Here is a 20,057-nt window from a genome sequence, read left to right on the forward strand (position 1 = left end):
GATATGTCTGCAGGTTAATATAATAATCATGACCACATTTGAAACTAATGAGAACTTTAATCAAAAAGCAGCAATAAGAAATAATTGTTAAAAATTGTCTTTAGTGTTCACAGAGGTTTATTGTTTTGGGTGGTGTTTTTTATTTTTTTATTTTTGTTTTGTTTTTCTCGTTGGAGGAACATTCATATTTTTAATATTAATTATGCATATTATCAATAGTGTTGACATTACATTGTTTATTTCAAAAATCTACACGATGTGTAGCTGGTGTTTTAGTATTGAGCAAGTTTCATAAGGGGAGACTATCTGGCAATTTTTATCAACAAAATTTTCTGATAAAGGAATTGGGTTTTTATTTATTTTTTTCCCGTGTTTTCTAAAAGGCTTTGAGTTGTTGTTTTAGGAAAAGAAGAAGGGGGAAATTTTTCTTAAAACCAAACAAAACAAAATCCAGTTTCTGATTTATCAATAAAATAGTAATATTTTTAAGAAAATTATTTGGTGGTTTATTTGCAGGTTTAATTTTTTTTTTCTCAAATAATACTTCATTTTTTAAAAAATAAGGTGTCTGGTGCTAAAAACACAGCACTCAGTGACCCATTTTTAGTGAAGTGATCCGTACTTGTTGAATAACTCACCAACAAAGTATTTTCAACATATATGGAGAGGGTTTTTCCTTACAGTCCTCAGAGTTGCTGTCTCAGCAGGTAATCTACTGTACCTCTGCAATTAATGTGGTAAATCATGGGATGAGTTTGAAAGACAAGGGAGGAGTTTTCCATGTAGAAGCTTTTGGGAACAACTTTGTTGTGGACACTGCAGCAGTGTGAGAAATAGATGACATAATGTGTTATCTGATGTGGTTTGTGGTGGATGGACATGGCACATTGAGCTCCAGACAGTACTTCTATCAGGGATTGCACCTCTAAGTCTTCCTGGCTACAGAAGCTCTCCCAGCAACCATTTCAGCTGCATTCCTACACCTTCTTGGTTAGATGCAGTGTTCTCCATGGTTCACTACCTTTGCTACCTTACCTTAGCTGAGACTTTGCTTCATGTCAGTGGTTATCTGAAATGGCACTGTTCCTTCCAAAAACTATCAACACAGCAGAGAAAGCCTGGAGAAATGCTGGAAAGATTCAGATAAGAGATGCAATTCTGCTACAAAATGATCTGTCCTCGTCACATGTGACCATTCCCTCTCTTTCACCCCACTCTCCACTGGGAATTTTTCAGCTAGGATGCCCATTCCAAAGAAGGCTGGGGAAACATCCTAGGACTATAGGTTGGGAGGAGACCACATCAACCACTACATCAGGCTCCCTGTCATCTCCGGCAATCACATCAGAGCAAGACCTGGTGAGATAATGAGGAAAGAGATTGCTGTGAATTACAGGAGTGAAAGGTAAGCCCCGGGACAGTCTCTTTCCCTGAAGTCCCCTTCCTTTCTTTCTGCAGAGGCATATATATGCAGATCAAGCAATAGCTGGGCAGTAGAGTTTATTCCTATATTTTTTCTACCCTGGGTTTAAGCACTCATGATAAGGTTGTAAATAAGTTATCAGTGAGTGACAATGCTCGCAAGGTAAATGCTTTCATATTGCAGACTTGCTGCCAAATTCTGTATGACAATAGGCCTTGACAATTCTGATGGTCTCTCAAGCCCAGGCTTGTAACAAATCTTTTAAATTCATCCGGCCTTCAAGAAAAAGAAAGCCTTTTAAGTTCTTTGAAAATATGATTAGAATTCACACAAAGGGTCCTCTGTATGCTTCCAAAAGTCTTCTTTTAGTTGTACACTTTTCTGTCCATTGGAAGAGCACTCAAATATTCAAAGATGCCAAAATCAAAGGCTAGCTAGCATCCAGTTAATCCCACCAGCAGGTGTCTGTAGATAGCTGGTGAAGACTTTGTAGATGTGATGTTAATGCTCTTTCAGACATCATCTAGTGAAAACAAAAATGGAGACAAAAGAGTTATTTATTTATTTATTTGTTTTTATTCTTTCCCTAGGTGCTCAAGTCCTAGCTTTTGATCATTTAATTTCTGCATGATTTTTCATGAATACTAAGGGGGAAAAAAAAGAAAAAAAAAAAAAAAAGATCTGAAAATAGAATCCAGTTCCAGAGTTGTTATCTTATTGTCATCCATACTTGTCATCTGATTTCTCCATATTCTCTGTTTGTTTCTTGAGTCTCTCTCTTTTTTTTTTTTCTTTTTTTTTGTGTGTGTGTGAGAAGTTTTGATCAAAAATAAAAAAATACACCTTACTATCTTGCTACAGATGATATGGAAATCAGAATTTCAAAAGTACGCCAATGCAATAATCTGTTTTTAGAATCTTGTTCAAACAAGTCAACAAAATAATGTTTGCTGCCTTTGGTATTATCATCTCAATTAAAAAGGATAATTAGGGGAAGTGTTATATAGATGAAGGAAAAGTTCAAGTAAAACTAAGAATTGAAAGTAAATTTCCTCTCCCTGAAATCAGAACATTCCTTGCAATTTGGGGATAAAATTGTAACAATTACAGGGAAAATAATAATTTATTTTAGTTAACAAAAATATTTATATTGACAGGAAAACAAAACTATGTGAAGGGATCATAATTTAATTCTCTTTAAAGCTTCTGAACATATTCATCCAATATCATAACATCCACTGAGTGTTTGAGGAGTTTCAGCAAAAGGTCTCAAGTGTTCAACCCCATTGAAGGTACCTTCAATAACCCTGAATGTTCCTTAGAAGAAAAGAGCTTATCCTGAAATCTTCCTGTAAAAAATGAAGGATTTTGTTATATATTAAAAGGATGAGACAACATTAAAAAACAAAAACAAACAATCAAACAAAAAAACATAAAGAAATAGTTTCTCTTTTAAAGAAAAACATGGAGGTCAGCTGATGTCTGTCTTTGGGTACCCTCATGAAATGAAAGGAAGCCCCACAGCAGCAGGCAATGCAATATAGTTGCTTGTCTATGAGCAGCTGACCACGCTCTCCCTAGTATCTCCTTTTCAGGTCAAGGTGGCATGACGATATGGGCAGAAAAAAAAATCCAGCAATGAAAACCGAATTGATGTGCATGATCATGTCAGTCTTTCTGATGTGGTGCTGTTGGCAGCCTAACTGTGGAGCTTTCCTTTGTGGCCAGATCCAAGGTTAGGTGGGCATGCTGGTTCTGACTTTGCTTTGGGCTTAACTAAATGGGCAATGGATATTAATAGCTAGACTGACGTGTTTTGGGACTTCAAGAAACAAATCTCTGAACACAGGAAGGCCTTCTCTCTTTTCCACTAGGGACATGTTTTTCAAAGTCAAAGCATCAAATAGAAAGTAACTGCTTTCCGTAGCTTTGAAAATTTCCTCCCTAAACTGCAGATAATTTTGGATACAAGTTGTCTTTCATCCAGTGACAGTTAAGAGTGTCAGAGACTCCAGTCACTAATGGAATGTAAATAATTAACCAAACGATTCTCCAGGAAGTTCATCTGCAGTGGAAAACATTTCTATCTATACAAGTCAACACAGCAGGAGGAGGAAACCTACCCCATGAATGGCTCCTCCAAGTTTTCTTCTAGAAATTAGTGGCTCAGGGGTTTGTCTCTCTTCAGCCTAAATGCCAAGAGCAGGACTCTGAGGATGCCTGTGCCTGAGAAGGGACCTGCAGTCCTGTGTGCACCACACCTGCAGAGACATGAAAATCCTGCAACCTAGGCTGTACTGGTATGGCTATATGAGTTCAGCCCCTCAGTTCAGTGTTTCTCTCCAGTGGCAGAATAAGGATGTTCCTCCAATGCAGGGAGGGTTCACAACCGAAGGGTTTCTCCCTCAAAGCACTTTGTTACACTACATTTAAATGTGCTGTATGTATTATTCATCTTTTGCAGCAAGAGCCGAGACAGCTGTCAGTCCAATTTGCGTTTCAGAGCTCTACCCTCCAGCTGCCTCTGGGGGGCATGATAAGGAATGACATGGTGCATGGAATGAGTGACCCACACTATCTGGTTGGGGAGCAATTATTTGCCAGGGTAGCTGCAGTTCTAGAAACACCACCACAAACAGCGTCATATAGGAAGTCTTGAAGTTGGTTTTGTTACCAAAAGTGAGGCTTTTCTCTGGGATCTATGCTGTACCAAAGGCAGGCAAATGTGACACTCCTCTCACCAGATTTGCACTACATTTCTTCTCTTCCACCTTTGTTTCTCAGGGCTTCTCTGTTAAAGATTATAAAACCGACAAAACTTTGGGATTGTAGCTTCCTTTCTCTGCAACTGGGTGGGTACAGAACCTTGCATGTTGGACTAATGATTCTGGTTGGGTTACTTCTATAAAATTAATTCAAACATGAATCACAGAATCACAGAATTGAAGGGGTTGGAAGGGACCTCGAAAGATCATCAGGTCCAACCTCCCTGCCAAAGCAGGTTTCTTAGAGCAGGCTGCCCAGGTAGGCATCCAGGTGGGCCTTGAATATCTCCAGAGAAGGGGACTCCACAACCTCCCTTGGCAGCCTGTTCCAGTGCTGTCACTCTCACTGTGAAGATGTTCTTTGGCACGTCAGTGCGGAACTTCCTGTGCTCTATCTTGTGGCCATTATCTTTTGTCCTGTCCCCACAAACCACTGAAAAGAGGTTGGCCAAATCCCTGTCTCCCACACCTCAGGTATTTATACACATTGATGAGATACCTTCAGTCTTTTCTCCAGGCTGAACAGACCCAGGTCTCTCAGCCTTTCTTCATACGGATGAAGCACAATGTAAGAGATACCCTGGCTCCTGTTTGCAGTATTTATGCCCTCAATGGCTGGTTTTGCTACAGCCTCAGAGAAGCTATGGAAAGCCAACAACTGTCTTGCTCCTTCTCTGCTACATATGGCTGTGCTATTACAGCTTGGTGGAAGGCCATTATATGGACCATAGCAATGACTTACTCTCTAAGCACTTAAAGTCATAGTTAGATGTTTGACTTAGATGTATGTTAGTCACGCTGCTCTCTCTGCTAACAAAAGCTCATAACATTCCTAAAGAAAACAGATCATAAATTAGCACAGCCTTCAAATCACTCTGACTTACCCCAGCAGCAAGCAAGCCTTTTGACAGACAGAAAAGCAGGGAGCTATTGCCCTGGCAGACTATCTGGACTGTGTCTCTGCAGCTCCTAGGACTTGAAGTAATATCCCTATCCAGTCGGGCTATTTAGATGTTGCGCTGTCCCATCTCATTCGGAGATCTCATACAGAGTGCTGAGATTTTTAATGTAGAGAAAGTCTAGCTAAGATCCACTTATCAAAACAACTCAGGATTACAATGTAAGACTCAAGATCCAATATAGAAGTAGTGAGAAAACTCTTTTGCATGATTTCTTCGCTTTATTCAATTACTGTGTCACCTCTACTGCCTGTGTGCATACAGCATCTAGCACTGGGGTGCCTGTAGGCTGCACCACAGTGCAAATAACAAGGAAGATATCTTGAAATTCTCACATTGAGAAATGCATAGTAACAAAGATTTCCTCTAGGTCCAGCTCTCAGCAGTGAATGGAAATACATAACCATATTCCCCAGTAGGAAATCAGGGAAAAGAAAAAGCTAAAGTTAAAACTGCAGATGAAACATATCTCTTAGGTTGATGACTTGGTACATGATAGCACTTTGATCTTACCAATCAGAAAACAATTTGACTTCAGTGTTTTCTTCTGGGTATTATGGCCAGGATCATACCAACACTCTAATCTAAATGGATCTGTTCTAGCTCAAGCATTATTTATTCACACACTTTACTATTCTGTTTCATGGAGGAATGCAAGGACTGCATTTCATTAACTGAAGCAAAATAAAGTTTTCTTTTTTAACGCCATGAACATGGTAGCTCTGCAACCAGGGGTAGTGTTCAAAACACTGAACATACCTAGAGATATAATGTGCTAGGAAATGGAAATGTGCAAGGGATATACAAGGAAATTTTCCATGCATTCAATGAGAGATGACAGCACACAGATAAAATACTAATCCTTTGTTATCAGCTCTAGGTACCAGACTAAATGCAATTGTCAGAAAATTTGAGCAGAAGCTGACAGGACCATAAATGTGTTCATTTAGAGTCACTGGAAATTCCTGCTTTATTTGCATAAGCAAGTAATTTAATAGTCTTGCTTTCCAGTAAAAGTTAAAACAATTTAACATAGTCGCATATTAACAGAAAGCAATTGTTTGAGGAACAGATCCTCAAAAATATTTGGTGACTAACACCTACTGATTTCCGGGAAAGGCAATCCACCATTTTAGCCTAGATGTCATGTTAGATGGAGAAGTATGAATTGCTCTGAATCCAGTACATCTGTCCCATCCATATGTCTGTGGTCAGGCAGCTAAGATGATGGTAGAGAATCTACATCAGACTAGGAAAATATTTTGAGTTTTTAACCATATTTTAACTCGATTTTTTTTTTTTTTTTTTTATGGAAAAGGATAATAAACTTTTTAAGGTACAATCATATCCTAAGAGACAATTAATATCCAATATCCACATTGGATATTTTAAGTATTTGATATAGTCTTTGTTTACTACCTGTGTTCAGTCATTATCAGAACATTGCTGTGTTGTCACACAAACCAGAAAACAATAGCTACAAATAACAATCAGTCTTTGCCTCAGGACACACACAGACTGAAGAGAATCATCTGAAAATGATTTAGAGATGCTTGCCAACACCAGACTTAGTGTTTATGGCCAGAGCAGATGCCTGCTAATTCAGGTGGGTACTTAAACTATAAAAGCAGATTACATCTACACATGCTTCTCAGTCACCTGCTCAATGGCCATCACTGTGCCGGCTGTTCATCAAGCCTGAATGAAAGGTGAAGGAAGGCTACAGTGTCTGCTTTAACATTTTAGGCTACTAAGAGTAATTATACTAGGATTTTCCCAAGCTGTGAAAACTCCACACTCCTACAATAACCAAACTCAACATTTCTGTACTTAACATGTAATATCACAGCTTTGGTTGTTGGGGATTCTGAAGCACAGATCTTTGACTATGTGCATATGTAAATTCATATGGCACAGGTACAAAACAGGGTACAGAAATGAACCAGGAGATAGCTATAAGAAGCAGAATGGTCTGGTGCTTGCATTCTAACTTGAAAAGCAGTTCTTTCCTTTTTGCAACAGCATGTATCCACCGGTATCTGGCAAGCTGACTGAAACTTCCTATGCTTCATTGCTTTCATGTATAAAACCTGATTAATTAGTAATTGCAAAACCTAAAACGTTCCTTCATCAATGTTGGCAAAAGGATATTTTAAAGGGACCTTTGGCAGTGAGCATGCATAGGATTGGATAACTGGGCAGAGAATGGAGCTGGAACTCAAGGGAGCTGCTCAGAACTCTGCCATTGCCAGTTTGGAAACCAGAAAAAGAGCATTTGAGATCTACATCCCTCAGTTTCCCCACCTGTAAAATGGAGATTACAGTACCTACCTTCACTTATGAAGCACTTTGCCCAAGGGCTAAGAAAGTTAACTTCATCTTGGCACCTTGCTTCTAAGAACAGCAACATTTCAGAAGCACTCTGTTATCACCATCTCTCACTCCTGTGCTTCCCATATTATTGAACAACCCTTTATTTTTAAAGATATTCTCTTCCTCCTGTTTTAAAGTCATCAGTTATCCCAGTCCAGGACAGAGTATTAAAATGAACAACAAAAACACAGGCCTTCATTTAGAGACATAATCTGTTTAATAAATATGACTGTAAAAGCAATAAACAATAGCAATTATACAGTAGGCTACATTGTATTTAACGAAAGGGAAAAAGAAGATGAAAAAGTACATCAAAAAAAGTAATTTTAAAATTAGAAATAGTTCCAACACTATAAGAAAACTTTTTGATTGACTTACTATAAAAATAAGTTGGCTAATGTTGGACCTCAGTGGGGAGTATTATACAGTTTCTGCCAAAAGTTTTCCATCATTCTTAAAGCTGTAGTTGCAAACAATAGCAAAGCCATACAAACTGTTGTGTTTCTACCTGTCTGCAGAGAAACTACAGAAAAAGGCAGAGGATCCATACTGTGATTATCCTTTGACTACTATAGATCTAATGCTCTCATATTTGGTATCACCTTTTTATTTTTTCCTTTGCCATCAAGCAATTTGGTTGGGTCTTATGCCCAATATGTGACAGAGAAATTTTCAGAACCATCCTCTTCCAGCCCGAGGACTCCAGACTATGCCAGTAATGCTTCTTTGTTCTGTTTTTGATGCAGGTTGCCATGTGCAACATTTATTGAACAAAACTCACTTGCTTCAGGAATCAGGGTGCCCCCTAAGTGTGCTGCATTGACTGTGAAACAGCTGGTATTTGCTTTCACCTAACATATTTAAGTAAATGTATATTGGTTACTGTCTTTCTCCCTTTGCACTTCAAAACAAAATCCTGGTGCTAAGTTTACCTGAGTTGCATTGGAAATCAATAGGTGTGATGGACACGGTTTAGGCTTCAGCCAGATACACAGCGTCCTGGAAAGACCTGATTGAGGTGTGCTAAGCCTGCTTTCCCCCTGTTCCTTTGCATAGTCTATATGCACATGTCCTGCAGTTACATTTCTAGCTGCAGTGTAAGACACAACCTTATGGTATTGGTAAGAACTCAAAATCTTGTACAAGAGCAGTCCTGTGGTGCTGGGGCTCAAAATACATGGGAACAATCTCAAGCCAAATCCTACTTCACTCTCATCCCCTCCACCCAGAATGGCAGTAGTCTGCAGATCTGCAACCAAGAGGGTTTCCAAGAAGGCCATGAGAAACTGCACACAGGCTGTTCCCTGCTCCCTGTTATACTGACAAGGTGTCTTTCAAAAATAATGTCAGGCTTTGGGGTGACTTCCAAAAGGCAGAGATCTCCTGGGACTTCCCCAGACAACTCCATAGGTCAACACTAAAAGCGGCTGAGGGTGTTATTAGGCTTTCTCTTAGCCCAAATTCGAGTTGTAAGGCTGGTGCAAAGTACGGTGTAAGTTCATGCTGGCAATAACCTCCTAAAAGTACAGTGGCAATAAGCTCCTAAAAGCACAGTTTGGACAGATCTCCTTGTCTCTAATGTCTGTTATTCTGTTCAGTCCAAGGTTAGGGGGCAGAAGGCTACTTCTGAACAGTACTATCAAAGGGGTGCCTTGGTGTGAATAGGCTAAAAAGCTATTTAGTAAAGAGCCTGGCTTTGCAGGTGGGATCATCCATGCTCACACCCAGCCTCCACACAACTATGGGGTGTGAGCAGCAGCTGCAGCTAGAGGAACGAAGGGCAGAGTCCATATGAAGACATAAACCAGACTGACCCAAGATTTTCAGTGCCTTTAAACTCCGGTGTGATTTTTTGTGTGTGACCTATGAAAGTCTACTGGGGCAGCTAGCCTTCCCGCAGCCCAAAGTGCTAAAAGAGCAGTTAAATCTAAAGCCAAGAACCCTAAATGCTCCCTCCCACCTCCCCAGCCCTTCTCCCCCACATCCCAGCCCACCCATCTCCCTAAAGAAGAGACCCCCATGCATATTCTTGGCCTATATCATTATGAATTTTCTACAAATTAGAGACAGATCAGAAAAAAAGAGAGAGTGAAGGGGTGAAGGGAAGGGCTGCAGGGGTAAATAGTGATATCGGTTCCTCTCCCCCCACCCCCCACTAAAATTTTACACCTGTACAATGCAGTTCTGCTATGGTGTCAGTATAATGTCCACATGCACAGGCTTAAAGCTAAAAACCCTTTGTCATCTGAAGAATTAAAAAGTCCAAATGCAATGAGCTCTCCTCTTTTTTTCAATATAGATATATATATATCGGTGTCCTCAATTCAACCATTCACATAGGTAGGGATTTCTTTTGTGCTCTGAGGCTCAGCAGCTGTGGAAATACTTCCTGTGGCAAAGAAAGAACAAAATAAGGGTCAGTAAACAAAAAGCATGTTTAGACAAAGACGTTTAAAGGTATCACTTTGCTGGCCTTTGGGATTCAGCTGTTCCAGACTGACACCTTCTTCCCAGAAATGTTTTCTTGTCATTCAAAACACTGAAGGTGGTGTCCTGTTCTTTTACTAATGAATGAAGATGATTCACCCATGTTGAACAGAAGAGGGAGAGGCCAGAGCAGAAGGGTGGAGGGAAGGAGGGGTTGAGGTCCTCAGAGGAAATGTGTAACTCATTTGCAATTATAAGTGTTGGAGATTCTATAAATAACCTTAAGTTTTGCCTTTGCAAAAGAAGAGCCTAAACTTTCATATCCAGAAGATAGGAACTGTGTTTTTTGCTGCCAGGGCTTGGAGAGAAAATTAAATGATCCAGGGACATTCATTTAGATTTATCCAAGGCAGAGATGTTAGTCCCTGGATGTTAGTCAAAGGGGTTGAAAAACAAAAACAAAACAAAACAAAACAAACAAACAAACAAAAAAAAACAACAACAAAAAAAACTGGCTTCTGAACAAGCATACAAAAGAGAAACACCCAATTACAGACTTGCTTTGTTTTCCCAAAAGAAAGTAAACTCATTAAAAAATAAATTGCTGATTTCCAGAAACAGATGAGGTGGTTACAGAGGACAGCGAAGAGCCTTTGCACTTTCTATTCTGTTCACACCTAGGTCCAGACCTTTCCATTTTGTCAATGAGCTCTGCTTTAGTTTCCTCATTCATCTTGCTGCCAGGATGGAAAACACTTAGGAAGTTTGTTGTACTGATTCCTTTTGATAGAGAATTGAGTTTATCTATCCCACACATTCACCTTTTGTGCTCACTGGTGCATTTACAGGTGAAAATCAAGGATGTATAAAAGGCCAATTTCTGGTTCAATACAGTGTCAAGCAGCACAGGGTACAGCTGAGAAATCCACAAAATGCTGGATATTGTAGAAAGCCAGAAATGCTATAGTTGCACCAAATGGAAACCTACCCCTACGATCGTTTTTTGACTGCTCTGTTCCTAAAGGCTTCAAAGGATTAGTTCCCAACACCAGCAAGAGCACTTTTGAGCTATGTTCAGTAGAGCTGGTAGGTGGCTGACTGTTGTCACTTCAGACTGAGTGACCTGTGAAAATATGTTTTCCTGCCCCTGGAATGGCATGAACCATGGTCATTACATTCCTTTAGAAAGAGGAAGATCAAAGCCCATCTAACTCTGTTAACAGAGTCTTGGCCTGAAATTGGGTGTTTCTCTCTTAGCAACTTACATCAGTTTTGCCTTGGAGGCTTCTGGGGTAAAAAGGAAAAGGGAAAAAAAGAAACAGAAAAGAATTGTTAAAATTTAGGACCCACCGCTCCGGGTCTTGGCTTGAAACCTCTTGGTGATCCACAAGCCTTTTGGAAGTCCTCTGTCCAGACTACCTTGGTTGCATTTCCTTTCCTTGGGTTCTGGACTGTGGCCTGGGGTTGCTCTGTATGGGGAACACCACATGGGAAGGTTGGTCCCCTCACTCCATCCTGTGTACTGCTAAGCAAGGATGTCCAAGTCTGCTGATGAATAGCTGCTAAAAGCTTTTAATAGCTACCAGATCTTCTAAGGTTAAGTCTAACCAAGGGTAATGGGTGACAAGAGATTACTATTGATTGCAGTGGGGCTTCCAATTTAGACATTAGTTTGCCATCAAGAGACTTTCCTCTCTTTCCTTCTAGGATGTTTCACAGGCCACAATCTTAGCACAACACATTCCCTCTTTTAATTGCCCTTCCCCTTGCTTCCTCTCCATGGTACCTACAACAAATATGCTTTAGCAAACTCCTGTACAATTTAGGGACATCCTCTGGTGAGAACTAACATTTGGTTAATGAAATTGTGCAAATAAGGGATCTCAGTTATGACTATGCCTCACTTCTGTCTGAGTCAAAACAGCTACACATTTTAATTCCTCTAAAACCTGTCCATGTCCTTACATGCAGGACAAGTTCCTGCAAGTTCTCGGCCTGAAGAGCTGTCACCTCACAAATACAGCCGAACTATGTCTGTGCAATTCCTGAGAAATGCCGAAGTAGCGTTGGCTTTAAACGAACACGTCCCTAGGCTGAAACCTCTCTTCTCCATCCCAACACTTTTACTGTAGCCAGGGTAACATCATATAAGCATGAGCAAATGTGTGACTGTTCCCAGTATGCTCGCCTCAACTTTGCTCTCTTTAGGGCCTACAAAAGCCTGCTTTGCCAAGTTTTCAACCACAGAGTCCTGTGAGAAAATCAGCCTGAGGGCAAACACAGCTGTCCAATGGTTTTACTCTGTTTCTCTGAGAAGCAGTCAGGCTACCATTGCTACTGGCAATGAGGTCTGGCACAGCATGAAGGCCACAGCAGTGAAAACATCAACAAATAGTTAACTTTTAGATTTGACTTACCAAATCACCTGCTCACCAGCATGTTCCAGGTGAGGGTGGCTGAAGTTCTCCTGGACAGGACTCAGGTGTGGGGTGTAGCCCCGCAAGTACATCAGCCCCAGCAAAATAAATCAAATTGCCTTATAATGCAGGATTTTTGAGAAGGGAAGAGGATCTACATAGAGCAACTAGGAGAAGGGAAAAGCCTAAAGTTGTTTTTCTCCCTTTCACCACAGGGCAGTGAGGGGGAGGGGAGAGTTAGCAAGGTTGCCTCTAGCAAAACTAACACTGCAGCAGAAGAGGATGGCAGGAGGAGTGTGCAGGAAGATGGGAAGGGGAAAGGCTGAGAAAAGGGTTAGCCAATTATAAGTCAGAGTCTGACCAGCTGCAGGATGCTGCAAGTTATTTACCTATGGGCTGGACATCCAACTTCTCATCTACTAGTTGCTCAGGGCTCATCAGCTCACTTTGAGGGACATTAGGTATGCTTTCCCTCTGACTGACTGGACTGATCATCTCTTGATCTTTTTCATTCTGCATCTGTGCATATATATTAAGGCCAGGAATCTTCCTAAAACATTAACAGAAACCATCATTGTGGGGTACTCTGGCAGATGATGTGCCATCAGTTTTTGAAAACCAAGAATAAAAACACTGTGAAAAGAAAACCCAGCAAATAAAACCCAGATGCCTCAGTGAAAGGTGGCAGTGGGGAGAAGGAAATGGCCCAGGGAAGGTCATACCTTTTGAATTTGTAGATTACAAACACAGCTAGTCCCACAAAAACGACAGAGAGGAGCATCAGCATAGCTGAACCACTGTGACTGGGAGTCGGGTCCACAAGGGGAGCTGCAAGACAGGGGAGGAAGGTTACAGCCACCTCCAGCCTGGAGCGAAAATTAATTATTTCCAAAAATTTAGTTTATTCTCCACTGGCACTTGTAACTGGTCTCATCTGTCCACATGTCTCCAGGGCCCCTCTCCCTTTCTAAAAAAGCTGTAGAGAACCCTGGGTTCAGACCACCTGTAGTGCTCTACCTAACCCCAGAAGGCCCTATAGCTTTTTTAGAGAACTCTCCTCAGAGGCCTATTAGAAGAACATCTGAAATATGCTGCAGACAATTACCTAATTGCAAACAAGGTCACTTGAGTACCAAAACCAGACATTCTGAAGCATCCTGGAGCTACCCATGGGCTGACTTGTCATGTTGACTTTTTATTTTTCTTGGAGGCGGTCTAGGTAGCTCCCAATACCTGGCGAATAATGAACAACTGGCTACCGAATTTATTCTTAAGCAATGATTCCCACCAAACATATTGCTGTCTTCTAAGTCCTTTTAGTCCTCTTCTGTCCCTAACAGAAGTCCAGTACTATTCACAAACACTGCCTCAGCACCCATGCCTTATCGTGGCAAGCTCTTCTCACACCTTTGACATTTTTCTTCCTTTCCTCTCCCTTTCATCTCTTCTGAACACTTTTTTTTTTTTTTTTTTTTTTTTTTTTCCCTTTATGCCCTGTTCTCTTCCCCAGGAGTCTTCCTTGCAAGGAAGTGCACAAGTTGAAGAAAAAAATAAAAACAAAAAAAGCCTAACCATACAAAAACTCCCTGTGCTTCTCAAAATTTTGTGCAGTGTCTTCATAGCCTCTTTCAAAATAAAGCCACAGAAAACAGACAGAAGTGTGGCTTTCCCAGAAATACAAAATAAACTACATTAAGTAGATGTAGTTTCTACATCTTCCATCCAAAAGACAGCTTCCATCACTTATATATACACACAAAAACAGGAAGACATCTAGCATCCACAGAGGGAGACAGAGACCCAGAAGGCTCCGCTGCTCACTCAGACACTAATAAAACAGATTGTAGACAGACATGCACCTGTAGATGTGCCACAGAGTAGAGCTAATGCACACAGCAGGTACATCCTCACTGACGGCCTATATCTGTGTTACACATGGAAGATGAGGGTAATGACTTCTCTGCAAGGCAGTGGATGTTAACTTGAACCATTGCCACATGCATCCTCTCTCTCTTGCCCCCATCCACACACACTGAGCAGACCCATTCGAAAACACAGACAGCAAACAAAAATTATGCACTCACAAGCAAATACTTATTCAGGCTCACATATCACACACACGCACGCTTTCAGCAGTCACACTCAGCCTGATAAAGCTGAAATTTACAATGAGAAGTGGAAAAAAAAAAAAAAACAACTTTCATCAAGCAGGCTAGGCTCAGGAAGCTGAGGCACTGGGGTGAAATGATCTATTACTACGAATTCCTCACACAAGTCTCCACCGTCTCCTTTGTGTCTGTACTTTGTGGGTCTCTGCAGTTCTGTGGGATGACAAAGTGGCTCTCTGACCAATTCAGGCTCAGTATCACTCAATGTTCTTGTTCTAATGCTGCACTCAGGGTCTGGTAATAAACAGCTATTTAACTGCTTTGTGAGGAATGCTGGCATATTTTACTTTGGAGGTTGTTTGCTGGGTTGGGGACGTTGTTTCATTTTATTTTATTTTATTTATTTTATTTTATTTTATTTTATTATTTTATTTTACTTTATTTTATTTTTTGAGAAGGAGGAATGAACATGAATGGATTGCAATCTGTTGTCCAGAGTTGCCATAAATTAATCCTTTCTCCAGTGTGGCCTGAACAAAGAAGACAGAGGTGTGAAATGTGCTGAATCTAATGCCCATCATTCTGTGCTCCAGGGAATGCATATGTCTACATACAACATGCACAGGGGCTCATTTCTGCAGGTTCTGCTTGAATATTCACACCAAGTTAATTTAGATACCTGCACTTTTGTTTTCTGCAGCTTCTCTGCTGCAGAAATATCTGCAGTGCATGACCAAGCACACACACAAGAAGTAATGTGCGTGCACTGAGGCATGTGGATGTACTTAGATACATGTGTGCATACATTTATGTACATGTTCACTTACACATACACTTGATGACATGAGTGGTTTGGTCAACCTTAGCTAATAGCTGCCAGGAGTCCAACACAAAGTCACAGTGAAAAAGTGGTACCACAGACCAGAACTGCATCTCTGGACCACATGGGTTGCAGGTTTCCTTGCTTTATTTTATTATTTTTAAGAGCTTGCATTTCAAATACATGTTTTTTTCTTCTTCCTTGACAACTCAAACAATAGTTTTCATCAGTAAAGTAAATCCCTCTTTTGGCATTTTGTAAAATTCTAAACTGTCCTCAGGTTTTGATGTCATGAAATTGGGGTTTTTATTTAGACAAGGAATTAAATTGTGACATCAGCAGCTTGGTAAGGAGCCATATTTCCTCAAAGACCCCATAGCAGCTGCTCTTTGGACTATTTAAATATCTAGTTTGGCAGTCCGTGATTATTTTGCATTCTTACTGAATCATATTTCTGAAAGAGATACAATCCTGTAATGTTCCTATAGGACACCGTGAAGCTGGTTACAGCAATTACTCACGTCTCAACAGAAGCATAGAAGAGAAGCACAACAAAGCCTACCTTGCAGGGTAAATGAGTATTTCCTTTTATTATGGACAAAGAGTACTCATTCCTAGTGTGTGCATAGATACAAACAAAAATATACAGTTTCAGTGAGCACAAAGATGCTGTATTTACAAAGGGTGTCTCAGCTGAGAACCCTCTGCTTCAGTCTGAGTGAGCTAGAAGCAGGCCAGTGTGTACCTGCAGGCCATACTATTATTTAGCATGTCAGTATGCCATAATGAAGGACCCTGCCTTTTGGTTCACACAGGGCAGAAAACAAAGGTTTAGCAGCCCAGGAAAAATGTAAATATACCTCTGCTTACTTTGGGATTTGGGATTTGACCTACCCAGCTTTTAGCCAACTCTGTGCATGGATGGAGCTGTTGCAGACTCTCTACATCCTCTGTTGCAGAGATGTACCAAATTCCTCCCCCAGATGTTGCAGAAAGCTCCTACATATAGTACAAAACTTGTATTCAGGTTCACCCTGTATTAAATAAGAGTCTAGAGACATGAGTGTCATGTTTCCACTGCATGAAATCTAGAATGTCCCCTCAGTAGCAAAAGCTAAAGATGAACTTTTCCCACATATTTCTGAGGCAATTCTTTCTAACCATAATGTATTAGAAAAGGCCTATAGGATCTTCAGGGACAGAGGAATCAGATGTTCATTTGGGGGTTGATCTTGACTTTAATGAACATTGATCAAAAGGCAAAACAGTCTTGTGTGTAGGCAGAGTAAGTGCACAGAAACAAATTACAAAAGCAGTGATCAATTTCAGGTAACTCCAAGTTGGATATTCATATTAAGATGCTTTCAGATAGCTTCCCTAAAATTCGGAGGTGGGCACTAAGAGTTTTCTAAAAATGCGTATGGTATCACTGGTCATAATCATATGGTCATTGTTGAAAACTAAGGCCAAAGATCTTTGGCAGCAATTATTATATGAATTACGTGCAAAATAAAATTTTAAACATAAAGACGTGCAATTCTTCTGTCATATGTCTCTTGATATTATTTTACAATCTACAAAAGAAAAAAGGTCAAACTTATACTGACTGCCCATACTTTTTTTTTTTTGCATTTTTTTTTCTTTTTCTAATTAGATATTAATCAGTTTTTATATGCTTTTGTTTTTAACTTGTCTGAAAGTAAGCATCTGACCGTGTGTTCCACAAATAATGGAAAGCTAGCAAAATTTGTAGAGCAGCTATTAGCAAGTTCTACTTAGGAAGCATGAAGCATTGCAAACATCAAGGCTTTCTTTTAGGAGGATTTAAACGCAATCACACTACACTTCCTTAACAGTCTCTTTTTACCCTTTATTGACAGGGCAGCACACGAGATGACACCAGGTTGGGCAGACCTGTTCACACCATGCAAAGGGTTTTGTAGAGCATTTCACTGGTATGAGTGAACTGAGGCTTTTTATTTGCCTATTAGCAGAGAAGCTGACAAGAGACGATCAGAATTATGAGTTTTCCCCAGCAAATCCCAGGGAAAAGCAATTCCTAAGAATCCTGAGCATGGATTAGTATGTTCCATGTCCTGCAATAGTTAGAGGTCCTGTGCTGTGAAATGAGGGTTTAGCACACAGAAAACACAGAGACACATATAATTAAACATAAGGACTTTGAAGATGGTTCATTTTGAGATAGGATTAGTTAAAGGGCAAGCTGCCTGATCTTATGTGTGTGCATATGCAAATTGATTCTAGTCTTTCTGACTGCTGAACAACTTCTGGACTATGCTTAGTTGATATGTTCACTGACCCTAAAATAACAGAAAGCGTCCAAAGCTAGCTGGTAACCTTTGCAGTCTGTGATCCAGGCTGAATACATCATGGTGCTGCTTAGCTGTTAAAATATTTCACAAAACAGCAGAAAAGCACATACTTCTACTTCTAGTTATACTGTATTTCCAACACAACAGCAAGTTCTTGACATAAATAAACAGAAGTATTACCTAAAAATAAAAATGCCACTATACTTTTTTTTTTTTTTTTTGGCATGACAAAGAAAGGTGAGGCATAGTTGGCATTTTAATATCTGTCCATACACTGAGTTGTGCTACAGATCAACACAAAAGGTGTACAAAGAAAAAGTATACTGACCTGCTGTTAAATGGGCAGCATGCACAAGAATTCGAACCCCTGGCTTCAAATCAAAATGGACAAAGTTTTGCTTCAGTTTCTGGACCAGAGTTTCTGAAATCTGGAAACAAGAAGAAAATTAAAAATATATTTGTTGCTTTATCATCAGTTTAGATTGACAGTAGGTGGGTAGGGAATGGAGCTGTATACAAAGCAAAGATTTTGCAGAGTTATCAGACTTTCGGAGTACAAATTTTGTACCTTATATAAAGGGGTTTAGTGGCAGGTGAACATGTCTGCCAGTTTTATATCCAGAGTGATATGTGGATGGCTAGCAATGACTGATAGCAATAAATTGTCCCACCATACTGCTTTAGGAACAGCCCAACAGCAAAAAGGGATTGAGCCTCAAAGGAACACTGCACCAGTATGAGTGCCTGCAGGACAATCCTGCAACAGTAAATCAGTGAATTCCATTTGCTACCCAAATAAAGACAAGCATTTAAATTGTTAATACTCATTTGGTCAAAACAACTTATTCATTGAGTGGTCAGCTTTATGATCTTAGAACATTTGATACACCTGAATCAAAATGAATGTTTAAGTCCTTACCTTACCCCAGCTCACATTGGATTTCAAGTCTTAGAAACAAATTTAATTTATCCAACTCTGAGTTTCAAGCCAGCTGCTCCCTGATCCTTAAGTACATACCAGAAACAGCTTGAAACTCTTAAAGTGTCTATGCTGTTGACTGAATACAGAGTGTGTTTGTCTTACACAAAATGCATGTTGTATCTGTTCTTCTGGGTTGCACAGAGAGCATGTTCTTATGTTCTCTCTTTCATGGGAGAGAACTCCCACAGAACATTTATATCTCTCAACTGTTCTTCCATAACTGTGAGGACAACAATAGAGCTCTATCAGAAAATGAAAGCAGGCTATTCGTCCTTAAAGCATGAAACAGAAAAGATGAACATTTGTTGAGATAAGATCCTGTGAAATCTGTACAGTAAGAGTCAAGCTTCAGTCCAATTTGTTAATAAACATTATTTTTTCTGAGTCAGTTTTTCATATTATGCACATACACCACTTTCTCCATATCACTTCAATTGTAGACAAGAAGTTTCGTGCATCTTGCTATCAAAAGCAAAAATCCAGATAGATTAATCAAAGAATAGAAGCCTGTAGACATGCTGTTGATAGTTTGCTGTGTTTCTTCTGTATGTTCATTCTCTAGGTGTTTCATCTATTTCATCTTTTCTTGCAGCACTAAGCAATTTTCCAATGGACCATATCCACTATTTTGAATGTTGGCTTATTAGGGAGTGGTAGTTGGAAAATAACAACAAAAACAACAAAAAAAACAACAATGAACACCATTACACAAATCGTACGCAACTGCAGAGAAAGTTGTGCTTTTACAGCCATACCAAGATCAGTAGGTATAGTACTGTTCAACGCTTAATTTAATTTGTTTTAAATAAATCCATATTTCTTCTTGAAGATTAATGAAAAATTGTCAGAAAAAAAGAACATTCCAATAATTTTTAAACCATCTTTTTCATGTTCTTCATTTTTGTCTGGTTGAGTTATTTCAGAAAATGCTACCCTGATATGATTAGATGTTCCTTGGCTATCATTCATCACAGTATGAGATTTATCTGCCTCTTCTATTTTTTTTAACATTCTTAATGGTTCTTTCAATACTCTTGGCTTGTACACTTCATTTTTGGCTGCTGATCACTTGACTAGGTGCCTTTGGTCCAATAACAATTTGGCAATAACTCTTACAGGCATTTTATTTATATTTCTAATATATCTCTTTAAAGTTTACATTTTTTTTCGCGGGTGCCAGAATGAACAGTAAATATATTTCTTCCAATAGCAAGAAAAAATACCACCTGCTTACAAAGAGCCATCTGGTGTGCTCAGAGCAGCAGGGATGGTGACACAAAGCTGTGCAGTACATGAAGAAAGCCTGGGAAGCAAATTATATCCCTCTTTAAGAATTTGAGCATATTAATAACCAAGAGTGACAACTATAAAGAGGGCTTCATGTCTAAAACTGGAGCAACAGATGCAGATGGATATTCTGTAAACCAGGTACATTAATGGCTCATAGAAA

At 39.7% G+C, this 20,057-nt stretch overlaps 1 protein-coding gene across 4 annotated transcripts in view; it reads right to left on the reverse strand.

Annotated features, from left to right (window-relative positions):
- Window positions 1-7,714: 7,714 nt before the first annotated feature.
- SORCS1 (sortilin related VPS10 domain containing receptor 1) overlaps window positions 7,715-20,057 on the reverse strand; it is a 287,180-nt gene continuing 274,837 nt past the window's right edge. For 2 of the 4 annotated variants that reach the window (XM_027460308.3, XM_072039772.1), the window contains exons 24-28: window positions 17,954-18,053; window positions 13,087-13,192; window positions 12,754-12,914; window positions 11,298-11,416; window positions 7,715-9,909 (exon numbers count right to left, since the gene is read on the reverse strand). In XM_027460308.3, the coding sequence (XP_027316109.3) occupies window positions 9,853-9,909; window positions 11,298-11,416; window positions 12,754-12,914; window positions 13,087-13,192; window positions 17,954-18,053 (543 nt within the window). In that variant the 3' untranslated portion in view covers window positions 7,715-9,852. The remainder of the gene's footprint in view (window positions 9,910-11,297; window positions 11,417-12,753; window positions 12,915-13,086; window positions 13,193-17,953; window positions 18,054-20,057) is intronic. The other 2 variants (XM_072039770.1, XM_072039771.1) reach the window with 2 other exon arrangements.

The sequence above is a fragment of the Anas platyrhynchos genome, chromosome 6 (genome assembly GCF_047663525.1).
Source record: "Anas platyrhynchos isolate ZD024472 breed Pekin duck chromosome 6, IASCAAS_PekinDuck_T2T, whole genome shotgun sequence".
In the NCBI taxonomy this organism is placed as follows: Eukaryota; Metazoa; Chordata; class Aves; order Anseriformes; family Anatidae; genus Anas; species Anas platyrhynchos.